At 40.2% G+C, this 22,864-nt stretch overlaps 4 protein-coding genes across 6 annotated transcripts; 2 read left to right on the top strand and 2 right to left on the bottom strand.

The window, feature by feature from the left end:
• The first annotated feature begins 96 nt into the window (after nucleotides 1-96).
• Nucleotides 97-2,733, top strand: LOC115672785 (uncharacterized). Its single transcript, XM_030594733.2, has 3 exons — nucleotides 97-398; nucleotides 617-885; nucleotides 2,178-2,733. The coding sequence occupies exons 2-3, from the start codon at nucleotides 706-708 to the stop codon at nucleotides 2,346-2,348; spliced, it is 351 nt and encodes a 116-aa protein (XP_030450593.1). The 5' UTR covers nucleotides 97-398; nucleotides 617-705; the 3' UTR covers nucleotides 2,349-2,733.
• Nucleotides 2,734-3,519: 786 nt separating this feature from the next.
• On the bottom strand, nucleotides 3,520-8,645 carry LOC115672777 (CMP-sialic acid transporter 4). 2 transcript variants are annotated; one of them, XM_030594722.2, is made up of 15 exons: nucleotides 8,489-8,645; nucleotides 7,944-8,007; nucleotides 7,745-7,808; nucleotides 7,531-7,642; nucleotides 7,302-7,381; nucleotides 6,899-6,974; nucleotides 6,696-6,796; nucleotides 6,311-6,382; nucleotides 5,971-6,019; nucleotides 5,781-5,822; nucleotides 5,453-5,574; nucleotides 5,236-5,295; nucleotides 4,828-4,876; nucleotides 4,215-4,309; nucleotides 3,520-3,842 (listed from the first exon to the last, which is right to left on the bottom strand). In XM_030594722.2, the coding sequence occupies exons 1-15, from the start codon at nucleotides 8,513-8,515 to the stop codon at nucleotides 3,791-3,793; spliced, it is 1,065 nt and encodes a 354-aa protein (XP_030450582.1). In that variant the 5' UTR covers nucleotides 8,516-8,645; the 3' UTR covers nucleotides 3,520-3,790. The 2 variants fall into 2 exon arrangements, with proteins under 2 accessions (XP_030450582.1, XP_030450583.1); XM_030594723.2 differs by lacking the exon at nucleotides 8,489-8,645 and having other exon boundaries at nucleotides 7,895-7,998.
• Nucleotides 8,646-12,958: 4,313 nt separating this feature from the next.
• Nucleotides 12,959-13,991, top strand: LOC115672784 (uncharacterized). Its single transcript, XM_030594731.2, has one exon. It carries the CDS (start codon nucleotides 13,054-13,056, stop codon nucleotides 13,561-13,563), a length of 510 nt encoding a protein of 169 aa, XP_030450591.1. The 5' UTR covers nucleotides 12,959-13,053; the 3' UTR covers nucleotides 13,564-13,991.
• A 2,032-nt stretch (nucleotides 13,992-16,023) lies between these two features.
• Nucleotides 16,024-21,544, bottom strand: LOC115672769 (calcium-dependent protein kinase 26). 2 transcript variants are annotated; one of them, XM_030594705.2, is made up of 9 exons: nucleotides 21,186-21,543; nucleotides 19,998-20,852; nucleotides 19,447-19,590; nucleotides 19,184-19,336; nucleotides 18,572-18,687; nucleotides 18,104-18,271; nucleotides 17,336-17,560; nucleotides 16,604-16,753; nucleotides 16,024-16,422 (listed from the first exon to the last, which is right to left on the bottom strand). In XM_030594705.2, exons 2-8 carry the CDS (start codon nucleotides 20,773-20,775, stop codon nucleotides 16,619-16,621), a joined length of 1,719 nt encoding a protein of 572 aa, XP_030450565.1. In that variant the 5' UTR covers nucleotides 20,776-20,852; nucleotides 21,186-21,543; the 3' UTR covers nucleotides 16,024-16,422; nucleotides 16,604-16,618. The 2 variants fall into 2 exon arrangements, with proteins under 2 accessions (XP_030450565.1, XP_030450567.1); XM_030594707.2 differs by lacking the exon at nucleotides 16,024-16,422 and having other exon boundaries at nucleotides 16,601-16,753; nucleotides 21,186-21,544.
• Between the last annotated feature and the right edge of the window lie 1,320 nt (nucleotides 21,545-22,864).

Genomic DNA, 22,864 nt, shown 5'->3' with positions numbered 1-22,864 from the left:
AGAGGAGAAGCCAACCAAAGCCGCACACTCGAACAATTTTTCCCAACTTTTATTAAGGAAAGAAAAGAAAATCATGGGCCAAAAACGGAAGAAGGCATTGCAAATTCGTTTCTCCTTTGTTCACGCGATTCTCTCTCTCTCTTTCTAAACCGCGAGTTCCTCTGGCTTTCGATATGGCCGAAGTGGAGGTGCAGCCACTTCCATTCCAGTAAAGAATCTCCACTGCCGCCGCCGCCGCCGCCGCCGCCTCTTCTTCTTCTTCTTCTTCGTCGATACCTGCTGTTTCCTCATCCCATCGGTTCTTGCCCCCATTTCCGTCCGTCCGTCCGTCCGTCCGTCATGGACTCCGCCATCTCGTCCCGACCATCCCGTCTCTCCCTCGTTCGGCGAACTGACCGGTACGTCTCCCTGCTTTCCCATCTCTCCGCATTTTCCGCGATCGATGATGATTATGCCGCCGACCGTACACGTTCGCCGTCGCTGTTGATGGGTTGAGGCTTCGGGCGCATCGGTTTTTGGCTTCCTTCGGCGGAAAAGATTGAATTTTTTCTTTTTTTCTTTCTTTTTTTGGTCTTCCCAATTCCTTATCTTTGTCCGTTGGTTTCTGTCTTTGCAGCGTCTGAGAATCGGAGCGACCCCGCCGCTGATATTCGACGGAGCGATTCGGTTGGGTTTTGCGATTTCGGTGTGGCTTAGGAGAGAGACATGTCTCTGAGAATAAAGGCGGTGGTGGACAAGTTTGTGCAGGAGCTGAAGGAAGCCCTGGATGCGGACATTCAAGACCGCATCATGAAGGAGAGGGAGATGCAGAGTTACATCGAGGAGCGCGAGCGCGAGGTTGCCGAGCGTGAGGCCGCTTGGAAGGCCGAGCTTTCTCGTCGCGAGGTAAGCCCATAGCATGACCCTCTGTTGCTTGTCATTTGGTAGTCTGTGATTGCAAGCAGCCTTTTGCTAGCATAGTTAGCGAGACGGTTTGAATGTTCTGTGTTAGGTAAACCGGTGATTCGGAGAATTTTGTGGTCGGTATTATTACATTGTGATGATGCTATAATAGGATTGCCCATTTGCATTATTCCTCGGAAAAAGATAGTGGGATTTAGATAGTGGTTCATCTGTGATCCTAGTAGTACTATAGTTTACATGACTGTTTACCATGAACTGGGTGAGATTTATACTTGTTTCGCATCATGAGTTCCCAACGAATTATTGGGAAGTTGTACCACAGTCTGAACAAGTGAATATTGATAGATGGTGTCATCACAGCCTTTATTGTACTCAGCTGCTGTTTAAGGGGTCCATGCCTACTTCTTGCTCCTATCGATTAATGGGGTGATTAGTTTGATTATGAATTGTCTATCAACTCCACCATGTTATCTCTATGTTGTCTGTGCTTGGCTGCGGTGCTTCCTACAAACTTACCTGTGCCTTATCAAAGCTATAACCTTAAGATGCCTCAAAAACTATAAGTATGATTGGTATAGAAGTAAGTCCCGGTATCCCATGTAGTCATATCACAAACCTCATTTCATTTCTGAACAAAAGAGTGTCATCTACCACGTCTCCAAGGCAAATGGTGTCTTGTGAGTAGGATTGTTCGAGTTCAAACACTGACACATCATTCCACATTCAGAGTTGTTCAAGTCAGAGAATAGAGACACTGTCAATATTTGAAGTCTTCATTTTTGGAAATGCCAAATCTGCTAGCAGCAGCTTTGTGTGTGTTTTCTTTGGTAATTAATGCAATATCTTGATACAGACTGCTTCATGAAATTAATGTCTGTGCAAGTTGCTCAACCATCAAGTCGTATATTGTTTGCTCAAGTTTTCTAATGTTTGCTAACAAGTCGTTTGGTTCGTTGATCTCATATTGATTCCTCCAAGAAATTGGCTTCTGGATTATTCTCCTATTAGGCTCGAGTCAGTCAGCTCCGCTTCTCATCATCCTGCATGAAGCTATATGTCGATTCTTGCTGGCAATATACAAACTTTTGACCTGATGGTCATTTCAGTTTTTCTTTTTTAGCACCAAAAGAAGGGTCTTTGAGTTTGTCTGATAAGTTGCCTGTCACTTTCTGTTTAGGTTAGGTTGCATAATAATGGTGTGCTTGATCTGTTTTTTCTACCTTGTGTGAGGAGAGGAACAATATTTTTGGGCGTTAATGCCTTATCTATTCCAGGCAGAAATTGCCCGACAAGAAGCAAGACTGAAGATGGAGAAAGAAAACCTCGAGAAAGAGAAGAGCGTTCTGATGGGCACTGCATCTCAAGATAATCAAGATGGAGCTCTTGAAATCACCGTGAGTGGCGAGAAATACAGATGCCTCAGGTTTGCAAAGGCGAAGAAATGAGGCATTCAAAATGAAAATCCCCTGCGCAGCGGGAACAGAGATGTTCTGCCATTTGGAGCCATAGCGTTGAATTGCTCATTTAGGACTTGTCTCTAGATTGGCATTGTTCATGTACAGTGGTTTCACATCCACAGAATTGGTAATTTTCGTAGTCGTATGAAGCGGTTTCTCGAAGCATGGTTGCTAAATGTTATTTCTCTCGGGAGAAGTTAAGGGAAGGTAGCACAAAGGCTTGCACAATGCAATGCGCCATTCCGGTCATGTTCTTGGGAGAAAAGAAGTATGCAGCTTTTAGTAACTTGCATATATTCTGACTTCACAAGGAGGCGAAGGCGACAGTCTTCCAATATTTTCAGTTTGGTCAAAAATGCTATGCTTATTGATACACCTCGACTACATTTATATAAATAGAATGCAAAAATAACTTTTCATATGAGAATATTATTTGGAAAGCCACGAGACCCAAGTAAATTTTGGCATCAAAAGACCTCAAATCTCTTCTTGCATTTTCTTGTTCTTTGAGATTTCGAAAAGCTATCTTCAAGATCACCCAAAAGAAAAAGAAGTCATGAAGTTGCATTTTGCTTTTTATTTAAAGCTCATAGTGTAAGCGACAAGATAATGCAATTACTAAAGTACATGCATTCATTTAGATTTTGATATGAATCGCTCTAAAATTCACAGGTATTTTAAATTTTTATTGCATTGTTAAATTTGAATATTTTAGACAGTTGATATTTATTTTGACTATGTAGTTTATGATTATATAGTATACTGGAGCAATAAAATAAAACAAAACAACCTACAACTAGAAGTCAAACATTGCAAACCTTGAAAATGATGGATGTTGTTAACTCAAGACGTAGCCTAAAACTACGATCGACATAATACGATAAAAGCTTAGTTAAAATTTTTCAATTTAAAATGAAAAAGCAAAGAGGCACAGACACAGAGCGAGCAACTGCTCTTTACAACGCTGGTGTGAGAAACCAGAGCAGAAAAGAAGCGCTTTATCAAGAGATGTTCCTGCTTTTGAACTTCTCTTAAGGCTCGGATTGCCTAACATTTGCTCAATCGAAGATTAACACCGCAGTACCGGGTGGCCGGCATCACCGATTATACTGTATATGTCGCACGGCAGCAAAAAAATCAATGACAATAGATCAAGGCCTTATAGGTAAAGCTTTAATAACCGAACAAATTGCAAAGCTGACTTATATTTTACTTGCCCAAGAAGCAACACTCGAAAAATAACTGTTCTTCTACCCTTCTACTCCTCTACACACATATGAGAGTTACAGGAGGTGATCTTTGCTGTGGTTAATCTGATTCTTTGACCGTATGATTCGATAGTAATCAACGAATAAAAATAATGATTAAAAGGAAGAACTGCAGGAGAAGCTGTGGAGCACGATGTTGTTCGGTGGACAGAGAAGACATTACTATCTTCGCAGCTTCCCAATGGAGTGTAAGTACACTGAGACAGAGACAACGCTGCAAATATACAGAGAAGAATTAGGACATTAACTGAAGAAGCACCCAGGTTCATTCTATAAGATGGGGAATTCCTCGGTCTTGTGTCATTGTTACCTCCTCGAAAATGAAGGTTACTAGCACTAAATTACTACCCCATACAGGAAAAATTACTACTGTACTGACGAAACTGTTCTGACATATGCTGGTGCAAACAGTAGCAGAAAATGCATTGTCGAGAGTTTAGTTCACTATATGATCCTTCTCAACCACCGACTCTGCTAACAAAGCCTACAGAATCTTAATGTTTGGCGATTGAAGAATGGTGAAAAGTACAGTTCAAAATGAGATGAACAAGAAACGAGATAATAGAGATGAATAAGAGAATCTTACGTTGAACCAAGGAAGAAGGCAAGGGACAGATGAAAGCCAAAGAGAAACACAGAAACAACGGCTGTCAGAAGCATTGCCACTGAAGTTGAATATACCTGCTCATTTCAAATTTATAAAAATTAGTTGAAACTCTCCGAAACAAGCACAGATGAGTCAGTCGTTTCCAGTACACTTATTATGATCTATGGAAACTGAAGACCATCATCCTAATCATTTAGCGATCGTGTCATATAAAAGGCATATACATAGTGAACAACCTCAATTCTAGCTTATTGGGACATAAATTCAAGGTGATGTGTCTAAAGAATCTGGTGACAAAGTAGCATTGCTTGATTTTCTTCAGATGAAAAACGCCAGATTATTGGCAAGAGAAACCTTTGTGGTTTAAATACTTTTACTGATGCGGGAGACTTTTAAAGAGTTTGCTCAAGTTACAAGCCAATTAACCTTTTCATGGCAAATATTACATGCATATTAGGTACTTAAAACCTAGCCTCAAAGTGAAATATGAAATGGACAAAATGTTGGCAAAGAAGAAAAATAATATACCACACTGGATCCTAATTTGTTATAAAGTTTCATTCTTTGATGCCATATGCAAAAGATGTCTGACCTTCACAATATTGTCTGCATACTTCATCACCATAGACACAGCGATGCCACTGTTTACGCACAGCAAGAATAAGAATTGTAGATCAATTACTCAAAGAAGAACAAGGTTTAACCATATCTGGCTTCAATAATATTGAGTCACCTGTGCATCCATGCGAAAAATAGAAAAACAAAAACAAAAACAAATTTTCCTATTTTGGTCTGTGATTTCAGAAAACAATCAGAAGAAAGAAATTGTATACTAAAATTGCTAAGACATAATAGAAAAGGTTGACACAACAATAGCAACAACATATGAGCAACTGACACTCCGCAAAAATGGCAGAGTGAGCTTAAAATTTTGTTTGGTCAATTAACAGCTAATAGTCTGCTATGAGCAGCAAAACTTTAATTCCGAAAAAATACACACCTCAGTGCATGGTTGAGAATCATGAGAGTTGTGATCAAAGAGTATCCATGGAAAAAGCCCCTGGAAGGTCAAAGAGGAAAGCAACTACTTTCAATGAAGCATCAGTAATGCAGCACTTCAACGCTAGAGCGCACCAGAAAACTATTCTTCAACTATGTCGAGGTCTCATTCAAAGGTGCAATCTTAGATATAGATGCATAAAGGAAGGTTAGATTACTTGTTTGCAACTGCATCAAAATCTTGGATGACTATCGCGATAGCATTGAAGATCATCCCAAATATATATAGCCAGAAATTCTGCACGTTTATGTTTCTAGAAGGCCGCTTTTTCATTATAGCCTGCAAAAGGGGAACCTCTTGATCAGCATCAAAACATATGCAGCATATTACTTCCTTTTGTTCCAACAAATCCTGAATGGAAACACTATGCATTTCAGGCAAACATAATCGAATGTATTTACATGACATACTGGTCGCATTGTACAGAACCAACAGAAATGCTTCGATGAAGCGGTTCAGAAACTTTAAGATCATACGCAACATACCTCAGTGTAGACTCCAGCAAACCCACTTAGAAGTGCCATTACCTGAGAATAAATTGAGAAAATTGAAGGCTAAACTTACTAAAATAAGCAATGCTTTTCTACCCTAAATTCCTTATTTTGCTCTATCCCCACTAAATGTCAAAAAGATTAAAAAAAGAAGAAGAAGAAGAAGAAGAAGCCAGCAACTTACAATTGCCATTATCCAACCTTGAACTGGAGTTTCAAGAACGCGATCTGAGCTGCACAGGGTTTTGATTACCAGAGACATCATGAAGAATCAATTCGGCAGTATTTTAGAGTTCTCTAATAAAAGCATATACTATAAAATGAACAGAGGCGACTATATTGGAAACTACTGCTAGTGAATAAAAAGCATTTGCAGATCATAATCCACTTCGTAGCCATTTTACCAGCACAGATGGTTAATAAAAAAAGATTACATGACCAGGTCTAGGAAGAATTTAGACATAACACATGGTGGTCTAGCAAACTACAGCAAGAAAAAGAATTGGGAGGAAGGACAAACTCACTTTGAGTTTAATTGGGCTGTAGTGCAGCCTGCACAAAGGAGAACAAAGGCTGCCCACTGAATCTCGCTCAATCTGAGATGCCAGAGCCGTTAGATTACAATTCTTCATTGAAAAACCAAAATTGTGAAAACTGACTTGAGTTCTTTTTGCACTTTTTTATGGTCTACTTCATTTTAAAAAGAAAGTTTTCGTGCTCTACTATTTGCTTGTGTCATTCACTCACAATGGTTCTGGCAAACCAACATACTTCCCTCCAAAAAGACAAATAAGCTTCTATTTGGAACCTATTATCATACGTGCCGTCCCATATTGCCTTTACCCGATTGACATAAACACACTTCTCATAAAAAAGAACAACCATGCAAGTGTGTAAAGATGGACTTACTCTCTCTTAAGTATGATCCTGTATAAAACACCAGTGCTTATAATATTCAGGTTCTTCAGTATCTGATATCCAGGAGCATTCACGTATGCAAAGATATAATACTGCCGGAGAAATTGAAATTGTAATTGCATATAATTAAGTAGGGAAGAAAGATTAAATCAATCTCACCACCAATAGAAAATGAACAGAGCACAACAACTGACCTGAAGCAAATTCTTGATAAGATAAAGAAATGCAGGAATAGGGTAGACTATGACTTCGTTCAATGTTGTACTCAACCTACACCAAGATTAGAAAGAAGAAGAGAAGGACTTCACCCAATGTTCTTTATAGCAATGAAAAATGTTAATTGATATAAGTGATTAGAATCATAAACATGGCAAAAAACTTCTCACGAGATCTTCCTGAAGACCATTAAGCAACACCAATATCGCACTATTCAAGCGAAATATATTGTGAAGTCATCTTAAAGAGATACTAATGGGATGCTAAAAAAACACATACAAAAAACAGAAAAATCAACAACACGATAACCATGCTAAATATCTTTTTCTTCTCAGACGAGCTACTATTAATTAACTTCTAGAGAATGAGTGGCAAAGTAACCTGTTATCTTCAGTAACCCCTTCTGTTCTCCATATTCTTGCCAAGGCAGCAAGTGACAAGGCGCATTTTAGAGTCTCCACCTGACTCCAACAAACAGTAAAGAGGTTAAAGTATACTCATACATATACCCACTCCACTTATTTATGTTGGACATTTCATCACAAGGTTTCGTTAGATTTCTGAACGATCGTTCTCCTCATGACATCAGAAGGTACTGATGTAATCTCACCATGAAATTTGCAGTGGTAACACTATACTCGTACTTCCCAGCTCTCTTGGACCAAACGATGAGGATCGCTTGCGAACTAGTGAGAATTGTCAATGCAAGCGTGACGATCGACCTAACTCCAAAGAAAAAAAGACTTGCCATCAGTAATTTCTTGCCAAAACCCAGAAAAGAGGTGATCCACAATAGCATGACAGAAAAAACCAAGTGTTCGCACTTGCGCTTCCACTTGGACCGATCGCTCGAGCCGACTCCCAAGGTAGCCAAGGGTTTCAGTGAAACTGCATGATCAGTAGAAAATATCATAAGGTCTCGCCAAAATTAGATTTGCAGAACGCAGATTACCCGAAAATATTAGATAGATTACCCATTAAAAGCTGCATCAAGTTCTAGGGTGTGCTTTAACAGAAACATACCGCCTGAAATAGCTTTTCCTCGCAGGCTTTCTACGTCTTCGTCATTTGTGTCCCCATCTTTATCCTAAAAATCCCACCAATTCACACCATTTTAGCTAAAATTCATGGACAATGGCTGCAGAATTGGCCAGACGCACACAGGAATTGAGAAGAACTCAAGCTCCGCGGAACCCGAAAACCGAGCAAATTCGACAAATAGACGACCCGGTCGCGGGAGAGCTCCGAAGAAGACTCGAAAAGGGACGCGTTCCAGCTAATCTAGGATCAATGCCGCAATCAGTACAAACAAAGCGCGCGGAGAACAAACAAATTTTGCAAAAGGAGCGGAGGAAGCGAAACTCGAAGCAATCACGATCTAGTTCTACAGCAACGAAATATAGCTCGCTCGACTTGAAAAGACAAGAAAAAGGAAAAGGGACGCGATGACTGCACTCGCGCTACGATGAATCCCGCACATCCGTCCGCAACAACACAACAACAACAACAACAACAAACGTCGCACTAATGCTGGACGAGGAGATGCCTGAAGGCTCGGAACAACGGACCTGATCTTTGAGCTTCCGATACTCCATTGTCGATGCCGAATCGGCGGCGGTTACCTCTGAGATCTCGAGCTTGTGGAGCGGTGCGAATCAGGCTTCGTTTCCAGCAGCGTTCGCACGCTTCACTGATCAGCGGAGTGGAGACGGACCGAAGAGGACGAAGATGATGATGATGATGATCATCCTGCAAATGCATATGGGCTGGGCTTGTAGCTGAGGGAACTGCTTTTTGGGCCTCCAAAGTTTCGTGGGCAAATGCCAATCTCATTTGGCAAGTTTTTTGGACAGCTTTTCGAGAAGATGCCGTTGCATTTCCAAAGACCTTCAGCTCGATACAGGTATGAAGTGCTTTAAGTTTTGAGCATTTCCGAAATGCAAATACATTTTTTTCTTCTTTCAGCTTTGCCCTCGCTATATATCCATGATTCCGGAAATATCCGTACCTCACTCGAGGTCAGCGGCACGGATTCAGGCCGCCGGCGAGGTCAAATTTAGCTGCCGGCATCAGAGGTCGGGCGACCTTAGGCGAGGCTGCCGGCAGCCAGTTTTGGCCTCGCTTTTGTCTTTCGCCGGTTTTGAGTTTTTTTTTTAATAAAAAAAATGAAAGTGCTTCACAAAATGTAATTTTTCCAAACACATTTAAATCAAAGTTGTTCCCAGTGCACTTTTAATTTACAATTTATCAGACACTACTTGCATTTCGAAAAACCCCTTTAACCTATAGGCCAATCGTATTTTTCTAAACACTTTTCCTAAAAGTCGAACCAAATGCATCCTAGTTTCTTTGTCTGTCCTACTCTAACTCTAGTATTTCTCTCAGATTTTTACTCTGTCTCTTTACAATACGTGAGAGTCTAACTTCATGCTTGAACTAAATGTCCCCACTCCACCCAATTCCCTTGCTAGTGGCCGTGGCAACGCACCCTAATCACCTATTCTATTTCTTCTCTTCTTCTATTTTTCCCCCTTTTAAGTATAAATAAATATAAATACATCTTTTTTTGGAGTTATATTTTCTTCGAATTTTTTGTTTCAAATCTCTTGGACCGTGGGCCTTGATTTTCTTTTTTTAATTTTAAACTTCTGAAACTTCATACTATCTAAATGCAGACATTAATAGATATGCAACTGAGTTGTATGTGTAAAAGTGACATTCGAAACTTGAATTGTATGAATCGAGTGGAAGATATTCGTGCGATTGCTTCAATCATATCGAAACGGATCCATGTGTGTGAACTATGAGCATGTCACGAGTCCAACATTCAACACCGCTAAGCGCAACGCAACTCGATATTTAAGATATCCGCTCGGACTTTGGCTTGTGGTCCGACCAAACAAATGAGGTTAGCAAAATATTTAGCGAATTGAAAATTTAACTACTCTTTTTTTTTTATGGTCAAACCAATTTTAACTACTTCAAGTAAGCTTTTTTTAATGCCATTTAAGAAAAAAGCGAGATAAAGAAACAAATCAATCATTTTGGTTGCTCAAAAAATCATTGATAATTTTGCTTGCTATTGTGAAAAACACCCTAGATTAGAGGCTATTTGTTTTTGCTCCAAGCCAAATCAATAAATTACGTGCAAAATTTCCCGTAGAAAGAAAAAAACAAAATTTTAGCTTGAAAGAAGTCGTGAAAATCTTCCGGGCGACTTAAAAATCACTACATTCGTGTATTTTAAAAATTTGAGGTACTTAACATTTTTCTTTGGATAATTCGGTATTTAACATTATATAGGAGGTTCGATTTAAAATTCTAAAAGTCATGGAAAATGCCCAAAATAAACAAAAAAAGGCAAAAGAAAGAACTACGGTGGACACCCCCAAAAAAACAAAACTATATTAAACATCTTTTAATTGTTTATAATTATGATTGCTAAATAAGTATCAGCACATGTGATGCTTAATGACTGTGAAGTTACCCCTCATCCACGCAGCGACTACGTTCGGACGACAGATGAATTTCACGAGACCCCCATGTGCTTTTGGCATGTAGTCATGGACACTTTTGGATGCTCACCATGTTGTGTTTCTTTTATTTTAAAGAAAAAGAAGAAAAAAAAATTAGGCACACGGGCGTGAAGACTCGATTACCTTGAAAATCCACGACATATCCTTAGAGTCCCACGAACCGATTAAATCCAGGCATCTGGCATGTGTAGGTGATTCGGATCCAGAATGGTTAGCACCGCACGGGTTACTAATCCAGGGACACGAGTGTGGAAACCGAACTATCAAGAAAACCCACGAAGCATCCTACAAATCTTGTGAACTGATTAATATTAAACCCTTAACCCGTGCAAGTAGTTTTGACTCTGACTGGTTTGCGCACATTTGATGGGATTCGAACGAGTGAACTCCAGTTCCCAAACTACTTTGCTCTACACAATGATGACCAACGAAGGGGCAAAACAGACAATATAATGTGCTTTCTTTCTAGGAATAATGATCCAAATAGCTTATAAACTTTAGCTTAATGTTTAATGTGATTTCTGAACTTTTAATTTGTTCAATGTGGTCCCTGAACATTTTGATACATATTCAATGTAATTCTTAAATTATATGAAAATGTTCAATGTAATCATGCTTTTCTATAGAGTAATTTCACAGGAATTATGGGCCAAAAAGTAAATTCCGCTCGTATCAAGGTCGAGAATAAAACTAACTGTGATTAAAGGGCAATTAGACCGTTTGATCATCATTTCCTTCTCTTTTTGCCCTATTATTACTATTTTTTTTTCTTTTTTTTTTGGCAGTCGACAAAGAGTCGTGCCATGACCCATGCACGATGCACCATCTCGTAATTTCCGGGAGACGTGAAGATATTCGCTCTAATTTTTATTTCGATTTTTCTATCCCCATAAATTAAGGACTATAAAATAATAGTTCCGCCGACATTAATTAACGAGTGCTCGGTTTGATTTTTTTCAAAGTTAAAAGGGTTCAAGCGTTTTTTTTCTCCTTTTCGGGTTAATTAAAAAAAACACTAACTTTACCTTGAGCGACACAATTCTGATCTGAACTAATTTTTACGCGAATCCCAAATCCGGCCCCCTTGACGTGAAATTTTCAAATTGTTCGAGTCAGATTTGAGATTTTAGTGAAAATTATTGACTTTTTACGAGACAAAAAAAAAAGTTCAGGTCGGATTATTAAAGTCGATGTTTTTTTTTTTTGGAGTTAAGCCTTTCCTTTACACATGACTAAATTTTTGTATAGGGAAAATTTCAAATAAGGATCAAAGTGAAACATTATCTCAAATAAGGATCCGAAGTGACTAACTTAGTTTCAAATAAAGACCCGAACTTCCAATCTTATTCACAGCCAGGGGCATTTTTGTCAAAAATTTTTTTTTCTTTATTTTCCTTTATTTTTCTTCTTTCTTTCTTTCTTTTGGGAAAAAACCACCAAAAACCCCAAACTTTACCATCTGTGACACATTTACCCCAAACTTTTTTTTGTGACACCAAAAATCCTGAACTTTGCTTTTTGTGACACATTTACCCCAATGTATTTAGTCCATGGGCATTTTCGTCTTTTTTGCTTTTTCTTTTTTTTTCCTTTCCGGCGAGGGGGGGCCTCGCCGGCGTCGGGCGAAGAAAAATAATTAGAAAATCCAAAAAATTCCTAAAAATCTCAAAAAAATTCAAAAAATCCAAAAAAAAATTGAAAAATTCTAGAAAAATACATCACAATTTCCAAAAAATAAAAAATTTCAGATTTCGGGAAAATAGGAAATTTGTTGAATTTTTTCAAAAAAATCAAAAAATAAAATTTTTCAAAACTTCATAGAATGGCTTAAAATACCTATGACCACCCACTTTTAGTGAAATTTAAATTTTTTTAGGTGCCCAAAAAAAATCAAAAAATCAAAAGTTTCAAAACTTCACAGAATAGTTTAGAATACACGTGGCCACCCACTTTGAGTGAAATTTAAATTTTTTAAGGTGCCTAAAAAAATTCAAAAACTCAAAAGTTTCAAAACTTCACATAATAGCTTAAAATACCTGTGGCCACCTACTTTGAGTGAAATTTTAATTTTTTGAGGTGAAAAAAAAAGCAAAAAATCAAAAATTTCAAAACTTCACATAATGACTTAGAATATCTGTGGCCATTCACTTTGAGTGAAATTTAAATTTTTTAAGGTGCCGAAAAAAAATAAAAACATAAAAAAATCAAAAATTTTAAAACTTCACAGAATGACTTAGAATGCCTCTAGCCACCCACTTAAGATAATATCCACTTTAAATCCTTTTTCGAGAAAATAGCCACGTTTCGCGTCCTTATTTGAAATTTTCCCTGTTTTGTATATTACGGCGTCTCCAACATTTTGTTCCGCGTCATGCGAGCGGTGGGCCCCACGCGCCACGGCCACCACCACCGTGTGCCTGCCTGCCTTCCACAGAAAGGCGAATAAAAACCAGCCTGTGATGCAGCTGTGATCACCTCTCTCTCTCTCTCTCTTTCTCTCTCTCTCTGTTCCTCCTCCATCGCCATTCCTTTCCATTCATCTTCTTCTTCTGGTGTGCGTAACGTGCGCAGGCGACCTCCATAGCCGAGCCCCCACAATGCAGAAGCGGAGCTTCATCCCCAACCTCGCGTCCACCGCCCCGTCCCTCCCGCTCTCCCAGAGAACAGAGCATCACCAGGACGGCAACCTCGACACCCTCCAGCGGGGCCTCCGCCGGCGGCTCTCCTCCCTCTCCCTCAAGATCCAGCCGGCGACCTCCTCCTCGTGGGACCTGCTCCGCCGGACCAGGTCCGTCTCCTCCATCGGGGCCTCCGCGGGGGGCTCCACCATCCGGAAGTGGTGGGACTGGGGCTGGTCCTGGATCCTGACCCGCAAGCCCGTCTTCGCGCTGGATCTGGAGATGAACGAGGAGGAGACCAAGGCCCTCGGGTCCCACAACAGGGGGAGCTGGAGGCACGTGTTCTACAAGGTCCGGTCCGAGATCCGGCGGCTCGTCGGGTCGGACAACCAGGTCGGCCTCCCCCAGACATGTCGGTACGATTCGGTGAGCTATGCCCAGAACTTCGATCACGGCGGGAGATCGTCGTCGTTCGTCGAGGCTTATTGATCGGTTGGTGAAATGCCGCACCGAGAGAGCTCGTAAGGGAGATCGAAGAAGAACGAGAACAAGAAGAACGAGGAGGAGAGATCCAGAAGCGATGGAATAAAAGACCCCGAGATCCAGACCCCAATGCACCGAGTTCCCTCCTTTACTTTTTCTTCCGCTTCTTCTTTTTCTTGCCGTTACAGTGATTGTTTAATGTGTTTATTCTTTTCTTGTTTTCTCATTTCTTCTCTCTCTCTCTCTCTTCATGTTGGTGATGTTGATGAACAAGATTGCTCTTTTTTTTTTCTTTTTCTTTTTTTTTCCCTTTTGGGCCTGTAATTAGAGACCAAACTGAGAATGTGTTATATGAATCAAAGCTGGCTTCTCTCTCTCGCTCTCTGTGGAAACCAGATTCAGAGTATTGCAGTATAAAGAACTGTCGTTGTTCTTGTCGTGGGGTCTCTCTGGATTTAGCCACATCTGTTCTTCCTCAGGCTCAAACGCAGAGGTTGAGATCTGCGAGCGAGACACGTTCGAATTGCATTCGCAATACGCACTCGAAACTGAACAGGCGCCGAGAAATCTACAGCGAGGCTTGCGGTTGGTGTTGCGGGGCGCGGTCGCTGGCGCTCGTTTCAGGTACCGACGTTTCGAGGGTGGCGGGTCGCGATCCGGCACGACGGTAATGGGGGAGGGTTGAGGATCACCGCGTTGACCACTGACCTGACCACATTCCGAGATCCAACGACAACAACAACGTCCCCGCGAACAGAACAAGGCAGGTTGGTTCATGCGCACCAGCCTCTGTTTTCCTTGGGGTGTCGGTGGCAGGTCGATTGCAAGAAGAACAGAGGAGGAGAGAGAGAGAGAGAGAGAGAGAGAGAGAGAGAAGATGCCAATCATTGCCAGCGAGGTTGATGTGATGTCAAGAGATGGAAAAGAAAAAAGAAAAAAGTATATTTTTATTTTCGATTCCTTTTAATTTCTAATAAGATTAAAATCTTACGAAATTTATAATTAAAGTCTCGTTCGATTTTGGAAGCACCTCTCTAAAAATTTGTCAAGGGAGCGAAATGGCGACACGTGGCGGAAATTTCCCTTTAGTGAGGAAAAGTGAGCGAGCCTGCCGAGCGGCGTAAAATTGGTAAAATAAAATATGTATAAAAGTAATTCCACGTAGGACGAATTTGGTTGCTCGCTTTAAATTGAAAAGCGTCGGTGCACACGGGGCCGGGGTCATTGTGGTCCATTCCGTTCCATATTCCTTGGAAAGAAATACAAAAATAGGAAAAACAGAAAATATAAAAAAAAAAGGGTCGGACTTCTTGAAATTTCGCCAATTGGGAAAATTTATTTCATGTGAAATACCTCAAGCCTTTTGAGTTTTACGAATACCGACGTATAAAACCATTTACATACGTATTTTTCTATTTTTTTAATATTATAAACATATTTTTGCTCGTCATTAATCCGAGAGTTTTGACTTATGAATTTTTGCCCCACGCGTGATATGCTTTTTTTTTTTTTTAAGTAGTTTTTTTCCCGAGTTTAAAATTAACGAGCCAGTCATTTAAGTTTTATTTAATGAAAGATACATGAAAGTCATCCGAAACATACGCACATAGTTCTTAAAAACGTAAACGGGTGCTCGTAGACACTTGTTAATCACGCATAATAAAAACGAGTTTTGTCTTTCATGACTCCGATCACACTAGCAGCATGTTTGTGTGTTAGGGGTGTGCCGCCCAGACCGACCGAACCGGCCAGTTTGGTCCGATTCCCGAGAGTGTCGGTCTAATTTCCGATTCTTAAAAGTGAAATCGGTGTTCGAGCTGTACGGTTCCCAGTCCCAAGGGGGAATCAGACCAACTAAATATACTTTTTTCTTTTATTTCTTCAAAAAAATCTGTAAAATGTGAACTAAACTCTAAATAACCGGTTCCATTGAACGGACTAGAACTTAGTCCAATTTGGTTCCCGGTTCTAGGACAAACCAATCCGGTCCTTGGTTCCCAAAATTGAGAACTAGTCCTTCCGGTCCGGTTCCCGTTTCCACCTTGGAAGCAGACCAGACCAGGCCAGGAACCAATCTCCCCAACCGCGTGCAGCACGGACATGCGAATTTTTTTCATTTGTGATGTGTATCCTAGTATAAATAATAACTCGCTAAGTCAAGCCCCATTGCATATGAGTCTTCCACTGTCGAGGAAGATACCCCCTTTTTTTTTTATTTGGAGTAATATTTAAAGATTATAGAAACACATTCCCGGCAAGTAAAAATGTTTTCCCACGGAAAACATTTTCCGCCCCCGAACACCGGAAAACGCGGAAAATATTTTCCGGAAAAATATTTTTCCGCAAACGAACACAGCCTAAGTCAAGCCCCGTTGCATATGAGTCTTCCACTGTCGAGGAAGATACCCCCTTTTTTTTTACTTGGAGTAATATTTAAAGACTATAGAAACACATTCCCGGCAAGTATAAGATAACCAAATATTGGTATAAGCCAACTTCATTATCCTCGACACATTGCATGGTTTTACCAAAAAATTAAAACCCCATACACAGGTCCTCATAAAGAAGAAGAAGGAACTCTCTCAAATCAAATTATTCTACATACTGGAATTCAGAGAGCAATAGCTATACAACTACAGGCAAAAGCTCACAACACTAGGAAAAACAGACACTTCTTAGCAGTTATGCAGCAACATAGCAAGGTAAAAAAGCAGGACTCGAGCCACGGAGCCTCTCGATGGCCCAGATGCTCACCAGCATCGCGGGCTTTCCGAGAGATAGATACGGGAGGGGGAGGAAGGAATTAGAATTCGCCCGCGTCTTGCAGTTGGCAACAAGTCTGCAACTCTTCTTTGGCTGCTCAACCTGTTCCGGAGCCAGAACAAAGCTATAAGACTATATCCGAGATGAGATAGAGAAATGTTAAGGCACACTTGCCCATATCGCTGATTTCGAATTGAGAAATCGAATGTGTTTAATAATTATTTTTACTCTTTCCATTGATAATCTTGAACCAAAAGTAAAGTTCCCAGCTATGAGAAGCTACCTTAGAACCGGTCTCCTACTTTGGAAGCTGAAGGGCCCCGGGTGCATCCCTCATGCTTATATTCAAACTGTTTCGCATGGTTCGTCTTCCAATACCGGCATTTCCTTTTTGCATCATTGCAACAAATTCACCATAATCGATTCTTCCATCCTGTCATACATAATGCAAAGATAAGATAATTCCAACATCGTGATGTCAACAGAAGGCATGATATCAGCAATGAGCGGACGTTCCACGAGGCTACAGCATCCACGATAAGAATTCAAGATATTACAATTACTAATAGAAAGGCAGATAAATGGAAAGACAGAATGAGAAAGGGACCGGTTGTTAGCCGCATAGGAGAGATTCTCACAGCTTCCACAAACTACTACTACAAAGGGATCGATTTGATTCGAACCCTTAGCCCCACTGTCTAAATGCCAGCATCACATCAGATGTGGCATATGACCCTAGACAAGACAAATCTTTTCCTAGACACTGCAAATTTTTTTTGAACAAGCTTACCAACAAATTGAGACAAAAGAGATCATGTTAATATGTCAAACCCTCCAGTCAACACTTGTGACGATACACAATGTCTGATCTACGGTTCTATACATTGATTTGAAGAGTCTCCATCAAGTCTTCTTTTGTTCCCTGACATGCTAATGTAGATTTCCTGAAAACTAGCTTGCGATTCAAAGAAATAAAAGTAGGGATGTTCCGCCTTGGCGGTTTAAGTTGACTTACATTATCTTGATCGACTTCTTTGATGACATCTTCAAGGAAGACATCGGTCATATTATGCTCCACACATGCTTGCTGAAGCTCATCAATAGTAATATAACCACTTCCGTCCTTGTCAAAGTATCGAAATGCCGCAACGAGATGTTCCTCACGTTCTAGTTTATTAAGGTGAATTGTCGCAGCAATAAATTCCCCATAATCAATGGTTCCACTGTTGTCCACATCGGCCTGAGCAGTAAATTCATTTACTTAGAAAATGACAGAACAACATAGGTGGACAAAAAAATGCTAGAGGTTTTAGGTCAAGTAAAAAGGCAATCTCACATCATTAACCAAGTGACTTATCTCAGCCAGTCAGTCAGCCCCTAACTTGCCCCATTTAGTTATTACTTCACTTAAATCTCAGCCATTGAAGAAGAAGAAAGAGTAGTTTGAATAGACTTAAACATTCACATTAATACATAGAAGTAAGGATCTTTCTCCAATCATAATTAGTTCCTTCTCAACAAGCATAACTAGCCTTGATAACTAAAGTATGTCCCTACTCATTCAAATTTGTCAAAGCAAACTGGGGACAACAATGAGGTATTTCGGAAATGTAACTAGAATGAATTTAATGAATTAAAAGGAAAAATGTGAGAAACAAAAGAGCAAAGATGATGAAAGTGATGTAAGCCACAATGTCATTCAAGGAAAAGCGATGAACTTCAAAAGCATTCAGGTGTGAACACCATAGACAAACAAATATTCGCTTTAAAGCAAACTACTCACTGCATCCATGAGATCTCTGATCTCAGTATCTTTCATTGTGGAGCCATATCTTCGCAGGCCAGCTTTCAGTTCGTCGAATGTAATTGCACCACTATTATCAGTGTCCATTGCCTTGAACATTTCTCTCAAACCAGCAATCTCCTCCTCCGAAAGGCTTTCAGCTATTACCTGATGGCAGCAAAAACACAAATTAGACTTAATGCTGTAGTAAGATTACTTTGAAGTTTTTGAGTGCATGCTTGAACCAAAATGAATATCCATAAATGTCCTTAAATTTACTCAATTCCCCAACAAGATGCATTTTAAGGTAATTTGATTCGAGAGGTATTTTCTGATTCTGCTCATTTAATTATCAGTTTTCTTCCTAAGGAATCTGAATAGCACTAGTATGCCGTGCTTTGAGTTCTGGCAAGTATCAAAATCATTATGGTATGCATCTTTGTACAAATGCATATCATAATATCATACCCGCAAAGCCATCTTCTTCAATTTATTCATAGCAGAGAACTGTTTGATACGGGACATGACAGCTGGATCCAGCGCCCTGTCAGGAGCAACTCCACTTTTGCAAATCCATGGATGACCTGAAAAATAACATCAAGAAAATTGTTAGACACGGTGAAACAAATTAAAAACAATCATCTATGGCACATTCTACTTTCAGTCTCCCCATTTGTTCAAACTAGAGGACAAAAAGCCCTTGATCTAAACGAATGTAAAATCTGATACAAGCATATGGCAGAGTTGCAAATAGTTCATAAAATCATAAGCCTTCAAATGATACGAATTCTAACCTTCTAGATGCACTTTTTTGGTTAAAATCTCCAAAGAAGATACTATTAATCAGCATTTTCAAAGCACCAATAGAATGCTCTATAGCTTGCGACCACAAGGATTGTATTAGGTTGAAGCAAGGGATGCCAGAGGGTGGAACCTTAGGACTTCTATATCCTTCTTGTCATCAGCCATGTTGACTTGCTCATCAGATAGACTAGCACTCTCTAACTTATAACAATGCAAGCGGCTTCATTAAGCCATAAAATGCCATTGAGAATTGTAGATGCAAAAGAGATAACATACAGAGCACTTTATGAGCAGTCAAGCGTTCAGAAGGTTGAGAGCAGAGCATCCTTCGGATCAGGTCCTTTGCACTATCAGATATTAAGGGCCATGGATCTGAATCAAAGTCTATCTGTCCCTTCAACACAGCATCAAATATTCCCTGCTGCGTTTCTGATATCCAGTTGGAACAGAAGTTAGTGTCAGCCCATAGGATGTATATCAATAGCAATTTATCAATATCCAATAGTGTATCTTGAGTGATTAAGCAAGACAGGCGGTACCTGCCCAAAATGGTGGCACACCACTCAACAATATATATAATATGACTCCTGCTGTCCACACATCCGCTTCTGGCCCATAATGCTTCAAAAGTACCTCAGGGGCAACGTAATATGGGCTTCCAACAACATCAGTAAATATTTGGCCTGGATCAAAGAGCAGAAACTCTGGATCACTACAATGCCCAGACAATTATATTTTACATGGGAAGATCTCAAACGAAAGAAATATGACAAAAGAATTTTAACTCAGCTCAGCAATTATAGACTAATTTAACCTGAGAGCAGAAATAAAGAACTTTTTCATCTCACAATGGTTCTGCCGTAAAAGCCATTTTATATACATGCATGAAAAATAGCCAGACGTTGACTGTTGGGAAAAAAAAGTGTGGTGTGGATATAATTCTGATGGCAGCAAACTAAAGCTTATATTTTGACTGATTGTACCGCTGAAATAGAGAGGAAAAACAAAAACTGAACACATGATACTCAAAACACAAACCCCACTGACAAATGTTTAGACGTCAATGGAATGTAACGTGTGAACTTCTTACCTGGTTTAAAGAAAACAGAGAGCCCAAAGTCAATGGCTTTAAGAGAAAAATCATCATCCTTGTTAACCAACAAGAAGTTCTCAGGCTTGAGATCTCTATGCATCACACCGAGTGAATGACAAGCCTCAACAACCCCGACAATGATTTTAGTTAGCTCAGCTGCCTTCCTCTCACTGTAATGTCCCCTTTGAATAATCCGATCGAACAACTCACCTCCAGAGCAAAGCTCCATCACAATGTGAACATACAACGGGTCCTCATAAGCACCCTTAATCGTGACAATATTCTTGTGTCCTGCCAAATGGTGCATTATCTGAATCTCCCTCCTAACATCCTCCACATCCTCCTTAGAGATCAACTTCCTCTTCGAGATCGACTTACATGCGTACTCAGTCCCAGTGGCAATCTCGGTGCACAAATAAGTAGTCCCGAACTGTCCTTGTCCTAGTTTACGACCCAACACATAAAGATCGCGAATATTTTCGGTCTTATGACCCAAAACAAAATAAGACTGGTTATCAATGCCTCTCCTCATGGAAGTGTCCTTCTTGGCTGCACTATTGAGTTGCAAATTATTGTTGTTATTATTATTACCCTTCTTGGGCGTCTCGGCGGCGAATTCTTGAGCTACGAGTTGCTGGGAGTTTAAGGTTGAGGGCGAATAGTCGGAACTAGAATGGTGAGATCGCGCGCTCCTCTTGGACTTGGTCAGGTCTTGGGGCTGATCGAAGCCCTGAAAATGTTTTCCTCCAAAAGATCCGCGGCATGTATTGCCCATAAAAAACGCAATTAGCAATCACCAGATTCACTTCACAGCCTTTTCCTCATCCAGCAATGTGATTTCAATTGCCCAACCTGCAATTAGGGTGGGAAAGGGAAAGATTTCGTGCAATGCCCAGATCAGACACTTAAAAGATAAACTAAAGGATCCAAAGGAACAGAAAAATCTGACGTGAAAATAATTTCATATTATATCAGACTTACAGCTCGATTTTACCTTTTTCGGACGTACGAAAATAGAGAACTTTTCAATCAAGAAAGTATTCCGTTCAGACAAATTAGCAAGCTAACATATATCTCATACATCAATAGTCTATGGTAAAGCAAATCTTGAAAAGCAAACATGTAGAGAGAGAGAGAGAGAGAGAGAGAGAGAGAGAGAGAGAGAGAGGAACAGAGATCTGATACCCGAAGAAGAAAGAGATGAAGGGTTGGATGAATCTTGAAGCGTCCTTCGCTGTGGGGGGGTGCTCACGTTCGAAGAAGAAGAAGAAGAAGATGACTAATCTTGAACGGGAACAGGACATAAACACCCATGATTCTATATAAGGGTTTGAATGGTTTGACAATTTGATAGTCTTTCTTTCTTATTTTTTTATTTCTTGGGAGAAGTAGAAGAAGGTGAAGGGTGTTGCTGAGAAACGTCGGAGGAGAGTGCTGACCAGCTCACTCTCTCTCGCCTCACGCGGCTTCACAGTTGCTTCTTGCCTCTCTCTCTCTCTCTCTCTCTCTAAAGTTTCAGGGTTATTATTGCTTTCCTTTGAAGATTTTCGCTGCTCCTAGTAATAATGAAAGCCGGTTATCTTGTTGATTATATTATGCAGAACAGTGAAAGTTAAAAAGGCCCATACAGTGAGGAAAGCTTTCATTTTTATGAGCCGCCCCTGTTTTGTCCAGTCATCGACTCTCTGAAGATTAAAGATCTCTTTTTTATTTTTCTTTTCTTTGAGGGAGGAGTATTTGGATAACGTTATGTTTTGTTGGGCATGGACAACAACAAGGGTCGTCGCTTGTTGGGTCAAAGATAGTTTCAAGGAAGCAACGTGGCTGTGGCTGCTGCATCTAGAGTTGGGTCAAAGGGGGTTTGCCCACTGCTCTGACTATTCTTTCCAGTGGCATGACATGGGATTGAGCAGCTCTTATATGAAACCTTCTCACCTCGGACGGGTTGATTCAGGTTCGAACAGGTGAGATCGGCAACGGGCCAGATCGAAGATGGCTTTTGACTTTTCCAAGTTGAGAACTTTTCCAGGGCATGTGGAAAATTGAAGAGTCAAAAGTCCTTTTTACATCCACAGAGGAGTCAGCGCCTTGTGCATCACACCATGTGATATTGTCTTGGCGGTTTCATGCTGCTGGTTTGCGTAAGATACCGTCAAGAGGACTTCCTTTCAATCAAAATTACGCCAAATGGATGCACTCTCTCGAATAGAAGGCTTTTTTAAGTATTACTTGGATCTTGTCAATCATATGTCAAAGTATGTGGAAGAACGACAATAAATAAAAGCACGTCAATTATATAAGCCGTTTTTAGTCCATCGACAATAAAAGTGATCCTATGGATGCCATCTCTTCATTTGCTTTTATCCCCGAAAAATGAAAATCAATATAATTCAATCATACACTATATATAAAAAAACACATCTATGTTTCCGATTTTCACTCAAACATAAATAAATCATAACTCTTGAATGTCATGTGTTGCTTGAACAATACTCAATCAAGCTACCGATCCCTTATCACATCAAAAGGCCAAATCTTTCCCAATTGAAATCAAGCCATAAAAGTTTACTGGTGTGTTTGAACCGACATCAAATTTTCACCACAAACGAACTTTTTCATCACGATGAAGAAGAAGATTCCACAATCCACCAAGCATTTAAGTGCGTCCTGTCGATTGACCATACAAACAGTATGAACACATAAAATTCCCGCATACTCTTTTCCATCATTGTCATCTTCATCCTCGTACGTGACCCTTTTTAGACTCGAAAGTTCAGCCTTTCATGCGAGTTTAAACAAAAAGTTGCAAACTTTACCAAAACTCCGCTGGTTTACTGCCACTGGGATTGAACTGAGAGAGAGAG

The sequence above is a fragment of the Syzygium oleosum genome, unplaced genomic scaffold (assembly GCF_021117445.2).
Source record: "Syzygium oleosum isolate NSW1041296 unplaced genomic scaffold, Sole_v2.1 Sole_v2.08, whole genome shotgun sequence".
NCBI lineage: Eukaryota > Viridiplantae > Streptophyta > Magnoliopsida > Myrtales > Myrtaceae > Syzygium > Syzygium oleosum.
Note: the sequence above shows the minus strand (reverse complement) of the source record. Positions and strands in the feature narration are given on the sequence as shown.